The sequence below is a fragment of the Lepisosteus platostomus genome, chromosome 14 (genome assembly GCF_059453375.1).
Source record: "Lepisosteus platostomus isolate fLepPlt1 chromosome 14, fLepPlt1.hap1, whole genome shotgun sequence".
NCBI classification, from domain to species: Eukaryota; Metazoa; Chordata; class Actinopteri; order Semionotiformes; family Lepisosteidae; genus Lepisosteus; species Lepisosteus platostomus.
The window spans coordinates 2,889,172-2,908,771 of record NC_142624.1 but is presented as its reverse complement, the minus strand read 5'-3'; the positions used below and the strand labels follow the sequence as shown (position 1 = coordinate 2,908,771).

General features: G+C 56.7%; 1 protein-coding gene across 10 annotated transcripts; it reads left to right on the top strand.

Moving 5' to 3' along the window:
• Positions 1-598: 598 nt before the first annotated feature.
• On the top strand, positions 599-19,366 carry sgsm3 (small G protein signaling modulator 3). Of its 10 annotated transcripts, none has more exons than XM_088606515.1 (22): positions 599-912; positions 5,329-5,418; positions 6,324-6,405; positions 7,229-7,289; positions 7,704-7,915; positions 8,064-8,171; positions 9,099-9,242; positions 9,589-9,784; positions 9,972-10,117; positions 10,734-10,961; positions 11,190-11,372; positions 11,457-11,612; positions 11,809-11,863; positions 12,232-12,281; positions 12,371-12,523; positions 13,199-13,269; positions 13,778-13,826; positions 13,946-14,031; positions 14,207-14,329; positions 15,000-15,060; positions 15,663-15,734; positions 17,800-19,366. In XM_088606515.1, the coding sequence occupies exons 2-21, from the start codon at positions 5,408-5,410 to the stop codon at positions 15,732-15,734; spliced, it is 2,247 nt and encodes a 748-aa protein (XP_088462641.1). In that variant the 5' UTR covers positions 599-912; positions 5,329-5,407; the 3' UTR covers positions 17,800-19,366. The 10 variants fall into 10 exon arrangements, with proteins under 10 accessions (XP_088462641.1, XP_088462640.1, XP_088462633.1 ...); XM_088606514.1 differs by having other exon boundaries at positions 600-912; positions 17,803-19,366; XM_088606507.1 differs by lacking the exon at positions 15,663-15,734 and having other exon boundaries at positions 601-749.
• The last annotated feature ends 234 nt before the right edge of the window (positions 19,367-19,600 follow it).

Genomic DNA, 19,600 nt, shown 5'->3' with positions numbered 1-19,600 from the left:
TCAAACATTGGAGGCGCCTGTATATTATTGACCAGTTAAGCGATCCATGCCTTCATTTAAAGGGCCTGTGGTCCATCCGGGCTGAAGATATTCTGACTTGTGTTCACTAAATGACGTCGTTTTAAAACAGCCCGCTTAATCGATCACATTTCAGTTGCTCCAGGTCTTTAGAAACCGGGTAATCGAATGGTTATCCTTGACAGCCACTGGATACGTGTTCTCTGAGCGACCTCTGACCCACAGGATACAGCTGCGACATTTTTAACGGGACAAGGCTCTGCGGATGCGCGACCGTATTTTATCTTTTTAAAGGCGCGGTGTTCGGCAGATAGGCATGATAGATAGATAATACTTTATTAATCCCGTAGGGAAATTGATGTGTTACAGCAGTCCAGCCCAAGACAAGCAAAACAGACATCAGAATAGTTATAAAACAAAAGACAACAAAATAAATAAATAAAAAGTATACAGATACTAAAATCAAATCATCGTAACGGTGTGCTTTCGGGGGGTGGGGGGTCGATTATAGTCCCCCTTCCTCGCAGCAGCAGCCGGCGGCTCCCAGCATGCACCGCGGCGGCGGCGGCGGCGGCTCGGCCGGACCAGCCGCCTGGCCGCGGCGGAGGGATACGAGGTCCTGTTGGGAGCAGGTGAACAAGGATGCGGTTCCGGGAGCCGGGACACCTTCAGGCAGGAAATACTGGGACGGGAGGCGGAGGAGAGAGCCGGATGCCCCGCGGTGGCTGTAGGTAGGTTGCGCATATCGGGGGACAGGGAGAGAAAGAGGAACTAGTCGTCTGCAGAACCCCGAACCCCCCCCCCCTCTCCGTTTCCTGCGGACGGGCCGACTAGTCTGGATATTACCACTACCTGCTGTCATGGAAAAGCCCGGATCCGGAGGTCGGGATTGAGGTGAGCCCGACCGGAAACGTGCAGAATTATTCCGATGAGTTGTTTTTTTATGATGATGATGATGATGTAGCCGAGCCTGCTCGCCCAGTTCACTCCCGAGCCGGGGAAAGGGGACGTGAGCGTCAGTCAGTCAATGGGCAGGGAAGACACAGCTGCACAATCGTGTTCAGACTTAAACCGGTGGTCGGGCTGTGTCCTCCGTGACGCCGTGTGACGGACATTTCCAGACTGCTGCGGCTCGTCTCCCAGTCTGCATGCTGTTCGCCACTGACCGGACGTCCCCGGGTTTAATTTCGTGTTCGTGCACTGGAAAGCTTGTGTTTCCGACACTCCTGTCCAACGCCGCTAGCAAACGCAGTAAATATGACAACAACAACAACACCCACCCCGGTCACGACTCAAGCACGGCGTGTCCGCACGGTGCTCCCACCGGGAGAGGAGGAGGAGAAGACGAATATAACGAGAATAAACGATGGTTTTATCGCCGATAAAGGGAATTCACCCACCCCGTGTGGAAACTGCTGTAGTCCGATGCGGTGGTCATTTCAAGTCCGCCAGCGGCGATCAGATACTGCGATCCGGGAGGTGCGTGTGAGAGTTCACTCGTGCATCAGGAAAATGACCTGAATGAAGCGGGTTCGACTTTTGTTAATGGGGGGGTCTTTAACGAAAAGAGTGAAATCGCAGATAAGGGGGGGTCAGTGTCTAGGGCGGCCGGGTTTCTCGTGCGTCTCTGCCCGGGGAGGTGTGGGCGACAGGTGTGCGTGTCCGGCCCGTGACGGGGCTGGGGCGGCGAAGTGTACAGTGTGTGTGTGTGGGAGAGCGATTTCGTCCGTCAGCCCGGCCAGGCGACGCTAGAGACACCGTTGCCCTCGTCGCTTGAGGAGGTAGGAGCTACTTCTGGGTGTGCTGGTTGTGTCCTCGACCTGGGATTCCGCTGTGCAACAGGTCATCTTCACATATACGCGGAGAAGTCCCGTAGCATACGGTAGCTCCCGGGAGATCCCCGTCACGGAGGCGTTAAATTCCTCCCTGCGGTCGTTTTGTTTGTTTGTTTGTTTATTTATTTATTTTGGGAGGGGTGGCCGCCTCGGTATTTGATTAATTGTGGTTCGGGTGGAGGAGCTGCGTCAGCCTGCGTGGGCTGCAAAGGGACACGTAAGAGGCTTATTCCCTGCTGCAAAGAGAAGGAAGAAAACACAACGTTTCGGCCGCCTTCAGCTGTTGAAGAAGGCTCCGCGGCCGAAACGTCGTTAGGTCCTCGTTTCTTCTCTTTGCAGCAGGGAATACACCTGTTACTGGTTATTTGATGAACTGGACGACGGCCGGTGCGCCAGAAGGAGTGGAGCGTCTGTGTGTCGTTGCCTGAATCCCTCTCTCCCAGCACCCTCTGTCACCTGGCAAATAATTCACTTTAGTAATCCTGCCGGCCTCCCGAAACAATGGCTCGGTTGAGGCGATATTGTGTTGCAGCACAAGGTGCGCTTTGTCCCGGCAGCGTGGCCCGCGGTGACACCACCACCACCACCCCTCCTCCTCTCCGGGGAGCTGAGCTCTGCTCCGTGGCGTCGGTCTGAAAACCTGATTATCCGGCGCGGTTAGACGCTTCCTAGCTTTTCGTGTGTCTCCCCCTCCTCCGGTTCAGTTCGACGACTTTTATCAGCTGTTGCTCCGATAACGCGAAGTCTGCTCAAAGTTTGACGCCCTCAATAGATAGAAAAACCGGAGAGGAGGCTGCTGTTTGGTTGTTGTTTTTTTTACCTGAGGAGACCAAACCGGTTCTAGTCTCGCCCCGAGGAGCAGAAAAAAAGTGAGCGGACGTTTAGCTGCTCATTGGCCGTGCAGTGTTCAGGGACCTCGGATGTCTGCAGTTTTTTTGTGTGCGTGTAATAAAAGGTGCAAAGTTTGGCTTCTGTTTTTCCGAGGCCTGGAGTCCAGAGACCTGTACAGTACCGCTGTCCTGCCCGGGGTACTTCAGACGAGAGGTTTCCAGCTCTGCTATTGGGTTTAGTTTCAGACAATAAGAGATGACTTTATTGGCCGTATACAATTTCTTGCATTAGGAATTTGTCTTTTCTAATACTCTCCATGAGACACACAGACAGGGAGAGTGCCTGGGGTCATAGCGCAGGGTCAGCCATTGTACAGAAGCCCTGAAGCAGCTGGGGTTAAGGGCCTTGCTCAGGGGCCCAACGGAGTAGCACACCTTCTGCTGGCTGTGGGATTCGAACCGGCAACCTTCCAGCCACAGAGCCACCCAAAAGAATACGTTTTGAGCTTCTGTCATTCGTATGCGTATTTTGTAATGGCAGATCAGTGTGTATGTCAATCAGTGTGCTGGTCAGGGAGAGAGGAGGGTCAGTCCTGGTCAGTGAGTGACGTGTCCTGCTCAGTGTGTCTGGTGGCTGATCAGTGCTTTTGGTGTGCTGGTCAGTCCTGGTCAGTGAGTGGGGTGAACTGGTCAGTGTGTCAGGTGGGTGGTCAGTGAGTGGGGTGAACTGGTCAGCGTGTCAGGTGGGTAGTTGGTGCTGGTCAGTGAGTGATTGAGGTGTCCTGGTCAGTGACACTGTGCAGCTTTTTAATCGGCTCCTTCTTCTCCCTTTAGAGCCACAAAGCTGGGAAACTTTTTGAAGTGCTAGGAGTTCCCAGATGTGGTCCTGGGCACCCCCCACAAAGCTGACTCTTTGTTCTGTCCGAGTGCTCGGTTCAATAACTGAACTCTTGGTAGCTCATGTGAAACCTGTTATCATTTTGGCCCTTTCTTCACGCTGAAGAAATGCCTTTTAACTGGTGCATGTGTCAGGTCACTTTAGCTATTGTTCGGATTACAGAAAAAAAAACCGTTCCAGCCAAGTGTCCCCTTGGTGCAGTCAGGGATTTTGAATGAGCCCCCACAGTAAGCCAGTCGAGTCAGAGTTAGTGTGAGGGCGAAGGCTCTTGGCTTGCGCAGTTGCACGCCCCTCTGGCCTCTGTGAGAGAGCGGAGATCTGTGTTCTCTGTGGCCACAGGGTGTGAGCCACAGTGCAAACAGACCGCGGCCTCTCTCCCAGCGCTCCGAGAGCTCCCTGACCCCCACCAGGACCCACCCTGATCTTCACTGCCTCGTTCCTGACTTAGGGCTGTGTCCTGGGCGGGGACAGGTTAGACGAGTCCTGAGCTGTGGGGGCTGTATGTGTCTGCCTGGGGGGGTCACCCTCTTTAACGCGGGAGTCGAGGGTGACCTGTAAGACTCTCTGACTCGCTGGTATGGGGACACACCAGGACCGGGGCTGGTGGCCTATAAGATGTGTTGGATTGGGGCGGGAGTTGGGGACCCCCTGGTTTAGGGTGACCTATAGGAATAACTGGACGGGGGGCTCCCCAGGACCAGGGATGGGGAGCCCGGACAAACCAATCTGGAAAAGTGTGTGCGTCTCCTCTCGCAGGCTGACACGACAGGTCTCTCTCTCTCTCTCCCGTCATGTGCTGCTGGCTGGTTATCTTTAAATATGGGAGTCCGCCATGCAAACGAAGGAGAACAAGTGAATTGTGCGAGGCGGTTAAAAGCAAAAGCCGAGGAGCGCCCCATCCCCCCCCCCCCCCCCCCCAGGAAACAGGACTGTGTATCCTTCCGCCTGGAAGCGAGTGACTCACCCGTCGCCATGGCAACGCCCAGGCAGGAAGCGCTTGGCCTCCTCCTGCTCGACAGCTTGGATTGCGCAGTGTGTGTGTGTGTGAGTGAGTGAGTGATGGGCCCTCCAGTCCACCGTGCCCGCGCACGCACGCACGCAATCCCACACTGCTCGGCTGCCCCTCCCCGGTGCCCTTCTGCTGAAAGAGGACAGTGGGGGCGTCTCGAGGGCGGAGGAGCGCTGGTAGGGACTGCGGGCCCCGTCCGGGGCCTGAGGAGAGGGGACCCCTGGTCCTGTCAGCTCCGGCAGCGGACCGGTCGGCCAGCCGGGACAGGGAAAGGGCCCGGATCGCGCAGGCGCAGCCCCGGCTGCCTCCTGCTCTGCTCGACAACAGACAGGCGCCCTTTTCCGGGACCTTCGGGGTTCTAGTAGAATCCGCCTGACTCGTTCGAGTGCGTACCTGCTGTGAGAGGTGTGGCGTGCACTGGTTTATTTACTGGGCCCGGCCGCGAGAAAGATCAGGTGAGCGACTGGGAGTCCGTGCGCCGCGGCGGTAACCTTTCTCTCTTCGTCGCTAGAGGAGACGGATCTCGAGCAGAGCAGAGCCGCGCCGGGGGTGGTGCCGGCTGGTTCTCGGTTTAGCGATTGAGGGGTTCGGTGGGGTGACCCCTCAGGAACCCCACTGCTTTAGAAAGGTCACCCACTTGCTGCGTCCCCAGAAAAACCTTTGGTTCTCAGTTTCTGGTGGTGGTGGAGGGGGGAAACTGCTTTTGCACCTTTCCTATATGTGACTCTCTTGTTGCAGAAACCTGCGGGCACCCCCCTGGACCCCCAAGTCTCATTGAACCCCGAGGGCCTCTTCACCTCCCTCTCCGCAGGCCAGCATGTCAGGTAGGTGTGTTTTAGACCAGGGCTACACAGCCCTGAGCTCTCCTAGACCACACTGGTGTGGGAATGTCACTCACCCGGGTTAACACCTCATTAACCTCCAGCTGGAGGTCTCCTTGCTAATTAATCAGACCAGCAGACGTGAACAGAAACGGAAAGGAAGAGTCGGCCTCACCTGTTGATATTTGAACAATCTGGGCCACACGCTGTCCTCGGCGGCCAGAAAGAGGAAGAGGTCCCGAATGATCCATCTTGCAGGGGAACCGCAGGGCAATTATCAGATTTCGGGGTGAGAAAGGAATCGGCACCGACGAGTGCATTCCAAACCACGATCAAAGCAAAATGTCCCCAGTAACTTGTGAGGCCTCCCGTTTCCATCACGTGAGAGACTAGAGCTTCAGGTCTGCAAGGGGCTGCGTTCTGCGGGTCGGACCCAGACGACAAAACCCCAGCTTGTCCACAGGGGAAAGCTCTGTCCTGCAATGATGCTTAAAGTCCCCCGGAAGCTGATGGCACTTCTAAAAACAACTGAGGGGGCGGGTTCATTCCCAGGTGACCCCGTGGGAGGAGGGATAAAGAATTAGGGGCCACTGCTGGTTCAGTTGTGTCTGTGTGTCTGTGTGTCTGTGTGTCTGTGTGTCTGTGTGTCTGTGTGTCTGTGTGTCTGTGTGTCTGTGTGTCTGTGTGTCTGTGTGTCTGTGGGTGGGGGCCGGCTGAGCGCTTGGCTTCTGTTGTCCAGGTGTGGCATCTCATTCGAGAGTGAGCACCGAGTGAGGACTAAGCGATCAGGCACTGCGTGGTGTGGGGCTGGACTGTGACAAGAGCCCCTGGTGGGATTTTAAGCTGGGTTTTCTTCTCCTCTCACCTCTGTGTGTGTGTGTGATGTTTTTGGTTGTTTTTTTTTCCAGGTAGCTACACTCCGACCCCCGGTGGCCCTTTCTCGGCCCTCACACCCAGCATGTGGCCCCAGGACCTCCTGTCCAAGTACTACCAGGTAGGTCCGCTGCCCGAGGTGTGGAGCTGTGTTGATGAGGGCGCCCTGACTGGAATCGGCCGTCCTGAACTCGGAGACCGATCTGCGGTTTTAAATTTTAGATTAAAAAAAAACAAATTGGTGCATAGGATCGACACGAGCATTTCCAGATACAGGCCTCCCATTCACGCGATATAAATGACACAAATCACAAGGCTGGTGTGGCTTAAAATGATGTTCCCACTGTGCCCAGTTTATTAGTAAGCTGGTTTCAGCAAGGGTGTGTATCCTAGAGCACATCTTCTCCACCTAGAAGACCACAGTCCTGGTCTAAAGGCAAAGCAAAACAAAATTCACGATTCCTCTTTCGTTGGTAGTGTTTTTTGTGGTTGGGCGAGTGCTGGGTTGAAGACGTAGCTCCAGCGTGTTGTTTCGGTTCCTGGCAGGGGCAGGGAGGGGCTGTGGTAGCTGATGGCCAGTCAGCGGCCCTCACGCGGCGGAGCGAACGGGGGGGGGGGGCGTTCACAGGCCGACGACTGGCGGGGCTAATCCGTCTGCTGGCAGTCGTACCCCTGCAGTAGGGGCGTCTCGAAAACCGAAGGCAGGGTGAATGCGTCATGCCTCGCAGGCCCTGCTCGAGACAAAACGCCCTTTTACTCTGGGCTGGGGGTCAGGGATCCGTCGCAAGAGAGCTTGGCGCTTTTTTTGACGGATGTGGCACAAAGCAAAGGGAGCCCCGTATGGATTTGGTTAACAAATATTTGACGGCTGGTACTGGAAAAGCCGGAGAGGCAGGGATGAGATCACCCCCCCCCCTTATCACTGCGTCCCTGTGTTTTTGCAGAAGGATTCCGAGGAGCTGGAGATCCAGTACGATGAGTTTGGCTTCCGGGTGGAGAGCGAAGGTAGGGGAGCAGTGCGAGGATTGGACGGGCTCTCGAAGCAGACCCTGATCCGGGTTCTAGATCCGAGACATCTGCCATCAGTCCCCCTTTCATTGAGTAATTTGATAATGGAATTCAAAACCAGGAAGCTGGCTTATACGAGGCTGAGAGTCCTGTTGAAGAGTTAGACATTTTAAGGCAGAGAGGAGTAGGACTCCTTTTAGGCATTAAGGCGCTTTTAACAGTGCGAAGCAATATTGAGGTACTTGAAGCAATAATCCTAAATTATGTTAAAATGCCACCAGCACAGGAGTTCCTGCCACCCCAGATGGAAAATCCTGGCTATGCCCCTGCTCCCTGCGCGGGCTCTAGAGTTGTACAGCAGGACCGCGTTGAGGCCTGGCTGGCGGAGGTGTAATGCACGTTTCCGTCCAGCAGATGGCACCGAGCTGCAGCCCGACCAGCTCTCGGGGACCCCGCTGGTAGAGGACCCCCAGCAGCGACTGCGCTGGCAGGCCCACCTGGAGTTCACCCACAACCACGCGGTGGGCGACCTGACGTGGGAGCACATCTCCCCCACCCTGGCCCGCTCGGACCGGCTGAGAGCGCTGGTGCTGGCGGGCATACCCCACAGCATGAGGCCGCAGGTAACTCTGGACACCGCCGGGCTCGGGGGGGCCCCCTGTAGGGCGCGCGCCAACGAGTGTGTTACTGGCACGGGTGATATGTAGTGGCGTGCTGCGAAGGAGGGGAGTGGTGCCCGTGCTGCCCTGTGATCTCTCTCCCTCTCTCCAGCTCTGGATGCGGCTGTCTGGGGCGCTGCAGAAGAAGAGGACCTCCGAGATCACGTACAGGGAGATCGTCAAGAACAGCTCGAACGATGACACCACTGCCGCCAAACAGGTACGGGTTTCCACAGTGCCCCCTCACTCCCTCTTTTATTCCTCAGTTGGCATTACTTCGATTGTCTCTTCATCACTCAGTGTCGAGTGAATCCTCTCTCATCTGGCCCCTCTGGCCCCTGTTCTGGCTCTGCCCACCTCTGCCATCTCTCTCCCCTGCCTCTGCCCACCTCTGCCATCTCTCTCCCCTGGCTCTGCTCACCTCTGCCATCTCTCTCCCTCTCTCACCTCCGCCATCTCTCTCCCCTGGCTCTGCTCACCTCTGCCATCTCTCTCCCTCTCTCACCTCTGCCATCTCTCTCCCCTGGCTCTGCTCACCTCTGCCATCTCTCTCCCCTGGCTCTGCTCACCTCTGCCATCTCTCTCTCCCCTGGCTCTGCTCACCTCTGCCATCTCTCTCTCCCCTGGCTCTGCTCACCTCTGCCATCTCTCTCCCCTGGCTCTGCTCACCTCTGCCATCTCTCTCCCCTGGCTCTGCTCACCTCTGCCATCTCTCTCCCTCTCTCACCTCCGCCATCTCTCTCCCCTGGCTCTGCTCACCTCTGCCATCTCTCTCCCTCTCTCACCTCTGCCATCTCTCTCCCCTGGCTCTGCTCACCTCTGCCATCTCTCTCCTCTGGTTCTGCCCACCTCTGCCATCTCTCTCTCCCCTGGCTCTGCTCACCTCTGCCATCTCTCTCCCCTGCCTCTGCTCACCTCTGCCATCTCTCTCCCTCTCTCACCTCTGCCATCTCTCTCCCCTGGCTCTGCTCACCTCTGCCCTCTCTCTCCCTCTCTCACCTCTGCCATCTCTCTCCCCTGCCTCTGCTCGCCTCTGCCATCTCTCTCCTCTGGTTCTGCTCGCCTCTGTCATCTCTCTCCTCCGCCTCTGCTCACCTCCGCCCTCTCTCCCTCTCTCACCTCCGCCCTCTCTCCCCCTCGCTCTCAGATAGAGAAGGACCTGCTGCGCACCATGCCCTCGAACGCCTGTTTCTCCAGTCTGAACAGTGTGGGCGTGCCGCGACTGCGCAGGGTACTGCGGGGACTGGCCTGGCTCTACCCAGAGATCGGCTACTGCCAGGGCACCGGCATGGTGAGGGTACCACTCTGGATGAGAGTGGGATAGGATTTGCACAGGTTACATGCCAGCTATACATGTCATACAGTAAACATGGCCTCCTAGATGCACACAGGTTTTACTCCCAGGAAGCTCGCTCGCTGCAGGCAGGCTACACACATTAGCGTTGATCCTGCTTGGGTCCTGGCTGACCCCAGCTCACTTGCCACCGGCACATCATCAACGCAGATCAGTGTTGCTGCTGTTTTGCTTCTCGTGTTTCTCACTTCTGGAAACCGTCAGCCGATGGCTCCGTCCACCCGCCTCTGTCTGCCTGTCTCCTCTCGTCGACCTGTCCTCTGCCCCTCGCCCTGTCCCCCAGGTGGTGTCCTGCCTGCTGCTCTTCCTGGAAGAGGAGGACGTGCTGTGGATGATGTGCTCCCTCATCGAGGACCTGCTGCCCCCCTCCTACTTCACCTCCACCCTGCTGGGGGTGCAGACGGACCAGAGGGTGCTGAGGCAGCTCATCGTGCAGTACCTGCCCCGGTTGGACAGGCTGCTGCAGGAGCACGACATCGGTGAGGAGGAGGGCGTGCTTTTTTGATAGCTTGGGCAAGAGCCCCCCCCCCATCCCCTCTCTCCCCTCCCCTCCCGTCCCGTGTTCTCTGCCAAAAACACCAAAGCCAAACGGGTCAACGAGTCATCGCTGCCTTGCGTTGCGCGGTCAATGCCTGTATTGACTGGTCCCTGCCATGTCTCCTTCAGAGCTCTCCCTGATCACGCTACACTGGTTCCTGACCTCCTTCGCCAGCGTGGTCCACATCCGGGTGCTGCTGCGCGTCTGGGACCTGCTGTTCTACGAGGGCTCGCTGGTGCTGTTCCAGGTCACTCTGGGCATGCTCAAGATCAAGGTGCGCCGCGCGTTCCGAGAACCCCCTCCCCCCCCCCCCCCTCCTTAATTGTCCCCTCCGTCCCCCTGCACAAGATCATTCACTTCTTGAGTCGGGAGCAGGCAATCGCTTCCAGGATTCGGAGTCGGCAGTGGCGTTGACTGAGTTGACCCGCTGCGGCCTCTTCAGGATCAATAGTGAACCGTGAGCCAGTGGGAACAGGGAAGAGGCGTGTGTGGGACAGGCAGCACTTCTTTACATTAAGGCAGCAGACCTCAAACCTTGCAGAATCTTCTCAAATGCAAACAGCTTTATTAGCGTGACTGGTAAATTACTGTGTTGCCTGTATCCAGTTTCTCTGGCCAGGCTGTGGTCACTGAGCCTGTCCTCTCTGGGCAGCCAGGTCTGCCTGTGTCGCCCAGTTTCTCTGGCCAGGCTGTGGTCACTGAGCCTGTCCTCTCTGGGCAGCCAGGTCTGCCTGTGTCGCCCAGTTTCTCTGGCCAGGCTGTGGTCACTGAGCCTGTCCTCTCTGGGCAGCCAGGTCTGCCTGTGTCGCCCAGTTTCTCTGGCCAGGCTGTGGTCACTGCTCTCTCTCTGGGTGCTGCGCAGTACAGTCACCATCTCTCTCTCCCTGCAGGAGGACGAGCTGGTGTCGTCAGAGAACTCGGCCTCCATCTTCAACACGCTGTCGGACCTGCCCTGCCAGCTCACAGACGGGCAGCAGGTGCTGGAGGAGGCGGTGCGCCTGGCGGGGGCGCTCTCCCCCGACCAGCTGGAGGCGCAGAGGCGCAAGCACCTGGCCTACATCCTGGCGGAGCAGGCCGAGCTCAACACCGCCCACACCCTCGGCACCGGCCTGGGCAAGGTCAGGGGTCAGGGGTCAGGGGTCGGGGGAGAGGGAGGGGGGGGAGGTCAAGGGCTCAATGCCTGGGCTCTGGTCATCCGTCAACAGGCAGGTCCAGCCACGGAGAAGCACCGTGTGCTCCAGATGACCGATTCCTCGGGAGACCTCCACCGCCTCCCGTGTCCGCGGTGCATTGTGGGTGACGAGCCCGTCTGTGCTGACGTGAGCTCCTGTCCCCCCCGCGCGCAGGTGGTGCGCAGGCAGAGCCAGCGCAGGAAGTCGGCCCTCACCTCGCTGCTGTTCGGGGACGACGAGGCCGAGGCCCTGAAGGCCAAGAACATCCGGCAGACGGAGCTGGTGGCCACGCTGAGGGAGGCCATCGGCCGGCTGGCCACGCACTTCCACTGCCTGGACCCCCGGCACAGCAGCACGGTCAGTCTGGCGCTCCCCTGCGGAGAGAGCCCGGCCTTCCGGGGCCAGCGCGGTGCGCTCATCCGCCCCTCTCCCCCCCCACAGGACCTGACCCCGGACTACTCGATGGAGAGCCACCAGCGGGACCACGAGAACTTCGTGCTGGTGTCGCGCTGCCGGCGGCGCCGGGCGCGGGCCCTGCTGGACTTCGAGCGCCACGACGACGACGAGCTGGGCTTCCGCAAGAACGACATCATCACGGTGAGCCGGGGCGGGACGCGAGGTCATCTCTGGGAGACGCTGCGGTGATGGGCCCTCTCTGGAGTGGTTCCATGGTGTAGAGGTTCCATGGTTGTTTCATCGATCACTCGCTGTCGGTTTTAATTGATCGCCGCATCTCATCCAGGCTTTGCCTGAAGGAGCCCCAAGAATGAACCTCCTGCGCCGTCTCTTTCAGATCATTTCCCAGAAGGACGAGCACTGCTGGGTGGGAGAGCTCAATGGCTTGCGAGGTGAGTAGGGGGCGCTGCAGGCCCACTCGTTAGACCACGTCTGCATGGACCTTCTCAGTGAGCACCCCCGCGCCGCGCTGCAGAATGGTCTGCCCCGCTTGCAGCCACAGTGCAGAAAGCATGCAGGTCTCCCTGGCGGAGCTCTTCCACAGTTTCGCATGAAACCACGCCACTGTCGGATCCGTGCAGTTTCAGAAACGTACAAACAACTGAATTTTATTGCTCTCGTGGTCAGATCGGTAAACGACGACGGAAGAAACTTAGTCTGGCTCACTTCCCTGCGCCCATCTTGTGGTCACTGCGCGGTCATCCTCCTTTCTGACGTGTGCCGTCTCTTCTACCCCCACCCACCCCCCCCCTCCCTCCAGGCTGGTTTCCCGCGAAATTTGTCGAGGTCCTGGACGAGCGCAGCAAGGAGGTATGTGTGCCAGCTGCTGGGGGGGGGAGGTTTGTCGTCCGCTGGGTGGAGACTCTCGGCCTCACTGTGCCCCCGCGTCGCGCCCGCAGTACTCCCTGGCCGGCGACGATTCCGTGACAGAGGCGGTGACGGACCTGGTGCGAGGAACGCTGTGCCCCGCCCTCAAGGCCATCTTCCAGCACGGCCTGAAGAAGCCCTCCATCCTGGGGGGGCCCTGCCACCCCTGGCTCTTCATCGAGGAGGTACGCCGAATGCCACCGGGGGGGGGGGCGCCCTGCCGCGCCAAGCGTTCCTATTGGACCGGGAAGAGGCGGTGAGGCCTTCGGATGAGACGTAAAACCGAGGTCCTGACTCTCTGTGGTCATTAAAAATCCCAGGGCGCTTCTCGACAAGAGTAGGGGTGTAACCCCGGCGTCCTGGCCAGATTTCCCATTGGCCCTTACCAATCATGGCCTCCTAATAATCCCCCTCTATGAACTGGCTTCATCACTCTGTTCTCCTGTGGTGAGCGTTCTGGCGCACTATGGCTGCCGTCGCATCATCCAGGTGGGGCTGCACACTGGTGGTGGTGGAGGGGATCCCCATTACCTGTAAAAGCGCTTTGAGTGGAGTGTCCAGAAAAGCGCTATATAAGTGTAAGCAATTATTATTATTATTATTATTATTATTATTATTTCCACTCGCCCTTGACCGCGCGGATTTAGCTAAAGATTTCTAGCCCCCCCCCCCCAGTGCTGCTTGGGAGCCAGAGAGTGCGTCGCGAAACCCCGAACTCGAACAGGGAGACCCCCTAATGGAAACGCGCAGGGGCAGAGGAGCAGGCAGGGCCGGGGGCCGGCGCCCGTGCGCGGGGCGGGGGGGGGGGACGGAGAGGCGGGGCCTGACCGGCTGCTGCTCTGCTCTGTTGCGTATCGCAGGCCGCCAGCCGAGAGGTGGAGCGAGACTTCAACTCCGTCTATTCCCGGCTCGTCCTCTGCAAGACCTACAGGTGAGGCCTCTCCGCGGGTTTCCCCCCCCCCTACTCGTCGCCCTGGACCCCTCACGAGCCGACGAGCTCAGTGTTGAACGTCAGGAGCTCTTTCAGGAGCGCTAGCGCCCTTCATCGCTGCTGCGTGATCTCTCACGTGAAGCCCTTATGATCCTGAGCTGGAGATGGAGACTGGGGGCATAAACAGATCAGCTGACAGACACATTGACAAGTCTTGTGGAAATCACAGCAGGGGTGGAGAGGGCAAAAGTGCTGACAGAACTGTCGAGCGACCGTGTCATACTTTTTGCTTCTTTGCTTTCCCAGCTCACAAGACCCCAGCTTATCCCTGTTATTGTAGCATTAAAAATAACTGAACCCAGACATCTCGGCTAGTGAGGGACAGGGTGTTCCTCTGCAGGTTAAGCCCTCCGGTGTGTCTAGCTAGTGGCAGTTTGCATGTCGGGTCTGACAGCCAACGCAGGGGTGGAAGGAAGACTGAGTCTCCTCTGGCTCTTGGGTTTTTCAGGCTAGATGAAGATGGAAAGGTCTTGACTCCTGAAGAGCTGCTGTACAGAGTAAGTGTTGTGTGGTTTCGGTGTTTTTTTTATGCCTTTTCTTTCTCCCTGGTTATATAAGCGCTTAAACGACCATCTGTTCTCTCTCTGTCTCTTCCCCCACCCCACCCCCCTCCAAGGCTGTCCAGTCTGTCAATATGACCCACGACACAGCGCACGCCCAGATGGACGTCAAGTTTCGCTCCCTGATCTGCGTGGGCCTTAAGTGAGTATCTTCCTGAAGAGCGAGAAGAGGCGTTTTTCACGGCCCACCCTCAACAGGAGGGTGCCTGCACACGGGAGGGATAGGAGCTGGTCTCTGCTGTGTAGGACAGATTTTGGCGGTGTCCCCTCCTAGCAGGTCTAAGAACCTGCTCTGTCTCGGTCTCTCTCGCCCCCAGTGAGCAGGTCCTCCACCTGTGGCTGGAGGTGCTGTGCTCTAGCGTCCAGTCGGTCGAGAAGTGGTACCAGCCCTGGTCCTTCCTGCGCAGTCCTGGCTGGGTCCAGATCAAGTGTGAACTGAGGTGAGGTGGAGGGGTGGGCGGGGCAAGGGGGGTGGGCGTGGTGGTGGGTGGGGCAATTGGGGAGTGGGTGGGGCATTGGAAGTGGGTGGAGCAAGGAGTGGGTGTGGTGGGGTATTTGGGGCGAGGGTGGGTGGGTGGGGCAAAGGGGAGTGGGTGTGGCAGTGGGCGTGTGATTGCTGCATCTGCTCAGGTGGGGCAAGGGGGAGTGGGTGTGGCGGTGGGCATGGGTGGGGCAAGGGGGAGTGGGTGTGGTGGTGGGCATGGGTGGGGCAAGGGGGGGTGGGCATGGGTGGGGCAAGGGGGAGTGGGTGTGGTGGTGGGCGTGTGATTGCTGCATCTGCCCAATCTTACTTGTAGCCTATGCCCCTGTCATCTCCATGGGGGACTTATTACACCACGATCAGCTTCCAGGAGATGGGGGGTAACACTGACATTTATTCTGTCCACTGGGTAGGAAGTCCAGATCATCTTGGCTGGGCATTTGCATGCAAAGGAGCTCAATTCGACAAAGCCGTACAAGAGATGTGTGTGTCTTTTGGAGATTGTTGGGTAAAAGGAGCTTCATAAATATGAATTGTTAAGCATCATATTTAGAAAGGTGTTGCTCTATCATGCGTCAACCTACGAAAATGACTACGTGAACGGATGTGTCCCCTGTGTTCTGTTTCAGGGTGCTGTCGAAGTTCGCCTTCAGTTTGTCTCAGGATTGTGAACTACTGGACCGAAAGGAGGTGAGCAGGGGAGACGGGGGCAAGGTGTAAAGGAGGAAAATAGGGGGGCTTTTGGGCAACAACAGCGTGGGTCCCAGTCCAGGAGGGGTCCCTGTTGCCCGGGGATCACAGCAAGGGGGCCCAGTTCAGGATGAGCCCCTACAGGCTGGGTGCAGATCTCCGTGTCTGCCTGCCTGTTTTGTCTCTGTAAGGCTTTCTTCAGCTTGTCTCGCAGTGTGTCTGCTCAGTTCTCGAGATTTACTGTGCAGCTGCTTGCTGGGGGTGTGTGTGTGTGGTTTGCGTGTGTGATGCTGTGATTGTGATCGTTTGTGGTGTGTAAGCAAGTCTGAGCGTGTCCCTTGTGCAGGTACTGAAATCAGATTCTGCCTGGTCCCTTTCATGCTGGAGCTGCAGGTTCTCGTCAGGAAAGTCGCTGGGCCATGTGCTGGACGCATGAGGCTCGTGGCTTTATTTGGAGGTTTCATATGCAGACGTTGATTTGTATAAGAGCCCGCTGCTGGGGGGGGGGGGGTGTGGGTGGGTTCAGATTGCTGTGCTGCAGACCTCTGAAACGCGCTCGCCGCTGCCCGTTTGCTGATCGGCTTGTCTGTCCATCCCCGCAGACGTCGCCCATCCTGAAATCGGGAGTGGTGGACATGTTGGTCAAACATCACCTCTTTAGTTGGGACCTCTAGGTACGGATGGTAACCATAGCAACGGCGTCGCCAGTGTTGCCGTGGTGACGGGTGACGGGTGGTGGGTCGTCGTTCGCGCGCGCAGCACTGTCCTTGACGCGTGGGCTTGATCCGTCCACTTAAAACCCTCAGCTTCCCCTGCCCTGCTCTTCCTCTTCCTCTTCCTCTTCCTCCTGCCCTGCGGTGGGCCTGTTGCTGCCGATTGAGGGCCCCCTAATTGTTTAAGGGCTGGACTGCTCTCAGCTGCTGGTTTTCCCCAGCCGTTCCCCAGCATGTCTCGGAGGGACGGCGCGTCAGACCCACTACTGGTCCGCTACTGGTCGACTGCCCCAGTCTGGTCTATGAGTCCACAGAAGCAAGAGCCCTCACCGGCCGGAGACTGGACTCCTCCTGCGGGCCGGCGGTGTCGGAACTCGGCCTCGGGTATTTCCGCGCGCTCCCGGCGGATCACCGTGTCCTGGGCTGCCTCCTGCCCTGAAGGAGTCCGCGATGCAGCCGGGGGTCCTCGCGAGGCGCGGCCCGTCTCCGCGGTGACCGGAGTGGACGCTGGGGGGGGTCCGGAGCCGGCTGGGCTTTCTCGGCCAGCTGCCCGTGTGGGATGGGAGGGGCGCCTTCCCGCGGCGGGGGGGCGCAGCGTGTGAATCCCGGGACAGGAAGTGAGGGAATAGTCCAGGTTCCTGCTGGGAAGGCTTTTATCGGGCGGACGGATTGACGTTACCACCTGCTTGCCCAGCCTTCCCGTCTCGTTATCCTACTTAATTACCGATGACCGAGCAAGCGGCTCACGGCGTCCTCCTCTGTCACGCAGCGCTGAGTCTGCAGGCGCGTGGGGAGCCCGGGTGCGAGGAAAGGCTTGACTCTGAAGTGGAAGGAGGTCGTGTGGTGAAGTCACAATGCTGCTGATTAATTGGTTTCTTAATTAGGCTTTTCTGACATCTACATCTAGACCAAGGAACCAGTAACTCCAGTCTTTAAGAGCTGAACTATCCTCCATTTATTCCTGCGCATGTTCATTACTCAGGACCCTACGGGTGCAGGCAGTTTGATTTCCTGTGTAAATATCGAGTTTATTCAAACCGTCTGTCGTCTTCCTGCTTCTTCCAGTTCAGGGTCGCGGGGGAGCTGGGGGTCTATCCCAGCATGCAAAGGGCACAAGGCAGGGTACGCTCAGGACAGGGCACCAGTCCATCACAGGACACACACACACACACACACACACACACACACACACCAGTTATAGTGAATCCAACTGATCGGAAAGGATCTGTCTGTGCTCTGCTCTGGACTTGTCCAGTCTAGACCAAAACAAGATTACACAATTAAATATTGATTTTATACTTCTTATCCATTGTGGCTCAGCTTTTTTTGGCATTTAGTTTAAAATATCAATCTTAGCATTTTGGAGTTATTTTGCCAAAATCTTAAATCCACATTTTTTTCCTACTTTTAGCATAGTGCGACTGCTTAATATTTTTTCAGCAATTTAGTTTGCAAAGGAGAGCTCCTGCCTGACCTCTCTGAACTTGATTATTGATCAGGCTGTAAGGTGGTAATGTGCTGGTCTCTACTGTTGTGGTTAGGCTTGGTTAGTCTAATTAAAATAACACTGACAGCAACCAGCCAATGTCCCAAGTTTATATACCTTATCAAGTTGTTTTATTACAGCTAGAGAGTAGATGACTCTTCTAAAGTAAATGTATGGATTTGAATTGCTCACAGCCGTCTTTAAAAACTCAGAGTATCTCAGGCCTCGATATATACAGCGCCGATGGGTGATTTTAAATCTGGGCTGGGAAAGTCGACGTAGAAAGTTAGATCGTCTTTGTGTGCTGCTGTTTCCTGGATAGAAGCCAGATGACATGGCATTCCAGCTCGAACCCTCAGCACGCTGCCCCCAGAGTCCTGCGCGGCAGTGATTTCCTTCTCCTGCTGGGACGGGAGCTGATCTAGTGCGTTGCGGCGTCGCTACAGGTGTGGGGGTCCTGTTTGTCGACTGCAGAAAGTTTCACGTCTCTTTTGTCCTTTCTCTTTTTTTTTTTTACATCGTCGGCTTCTTTCCGCGAAGCAGGAGAAGGAGCAGAAGCCCCTGAAGGAAGGCGTCCAGGACATGCTGGTCAAACACCACCTCTTCAGCTGGGACATCGACGGATAGGGAGACCCCGACTCGGAGCCTGATGGCCCTGGTGCCCGGTCTCCCTGGCAACACTGCCTCGTTGCCCTCGGCAACATCAGCCTCCTCTCCCCGGCTGGAGGGGTGTAGAGTCTGCAGGGTGTCCTTTCCCCCCTGTGCTCCATAGGCAGTTAGTTTAACAGGGCCAGTTGCAGCCTTTCAGCTCAGGACAGAGGGCAGTTTAATAATCATGGCGGAGGATAATGAATTGTTTTTTGTTTCTCAGTAATTGCAAGCCATCTGTGTCATTTGCGTAGGTCAGTTGCTGGAGCTATCGCTCGCAGTTTCTCAGCAGTTCAGGTCATGGCTACAGGGTGCGCGTCGTATCGGTCCTGCTCGACGTGTCGCGGTGCTCACCTCCGCCGTGGTCTGCCAGCTTGCAGTTGTTGTTGATCACTGTGGCCCTGCTGGGAGCGAGAGGAGGGTTACCGGCCCTGCGGCCCTGGAGAGCTGGAGGCCAGGTGTTGAAGCCTGCAGTCCTGCTCTTCCAGTCCCTGCTTCGCCGCCGCTGAAACGGCAGGGAGCCCCCCCTGCTGCCAGCAGGAGCCCTGTGTCCTGAGCAGCATCCCCGCTGGGCGATGTCCCTCCCGTCCTCGTGCCGACGGAGTGGGAGGGCTCCGTTTCCTGAGCCACAGTGCACTGCGCTCCAGGCTCTGGCCTGCCGCGGGGCTGACTGAAGCCTGGGGCTGCCACTGGAGGCCACTGCTAGCAAAGGTAGATTTTGCAGGAGGGGGGGTCTGGATGACTGGACCGGTATAGGAACTGCAAGCTGGTCAGTACAGTTCTGTTTGTCTTCGGTCGCCCTTCGTTTTGTGTGTGTGTTGCTATTAAGTTTCCACTGAAACAGCTGATTTGCCAAATTCCTATCCTTGTACCCGCTTTTAAAAACACCTGTTTTCTTGCATAGTCCATGGCAGTGATCCTCCTGGCCAGCTGCTGCATTGGCTGCATGCTGTCTTAATCAGTCTGGCTGTGGCCCTGTTTCCCTCTGTCCTGCCTACGTGTAAAAGGAGGTACAGTGCTGACCATGTGTTTTCTTTATACTGTACCTTATAATCAGAGCTGGTTCAGTACAATGCAAACTGCTCTTTTACTCACTGAAATTTAACAGTGCACTCCTCACTGAAACCTTGCACTCTCTAACCCTAGGCTGCCAGTTCTATAATTAAGACCTCTACAAAAATCAATGCACCCCTCCAGCAGTAGTGTTAAATCTGTTCTCTGCTGCTATACAGTAGTTGTTGATAATTAGTGGAGATTAGCAGACCTCATGGATGTGTATAAGACTCATTTTGTGTTTTCATGTTCTCTGGCTCTGTAGAAAAGCAGTGCCAGGTCATGCAGGTCAGGCCATCTGCATGTGTTTCACAAAAGTGAGTGAAGGGCAGTTCTGTGTTTGTTAATTTATATCATAGCCCAGTGTAAATAAGAATAATAAAATTCTATATTCCCTGTAAAAGCATTCGAAGAGTCTGAAATTTTCATTAATGTAGTTGTGTGCAATTTTAGATTTTTTTCTGATTTATTCCAGCTTGTTTCCTCGAAGATATTCTGACCTGTTCGATAGAGTTCATAGGGGAGTTGTAATTAATACTGAGAAGCTATTTGTATAGGAGGCTGCTGCGTGCACTGACGGCCACCATTGTGGTCATAAATTCTAGCACTAGGCCGAAGTTTCTCATTCCAGCGGCTACAT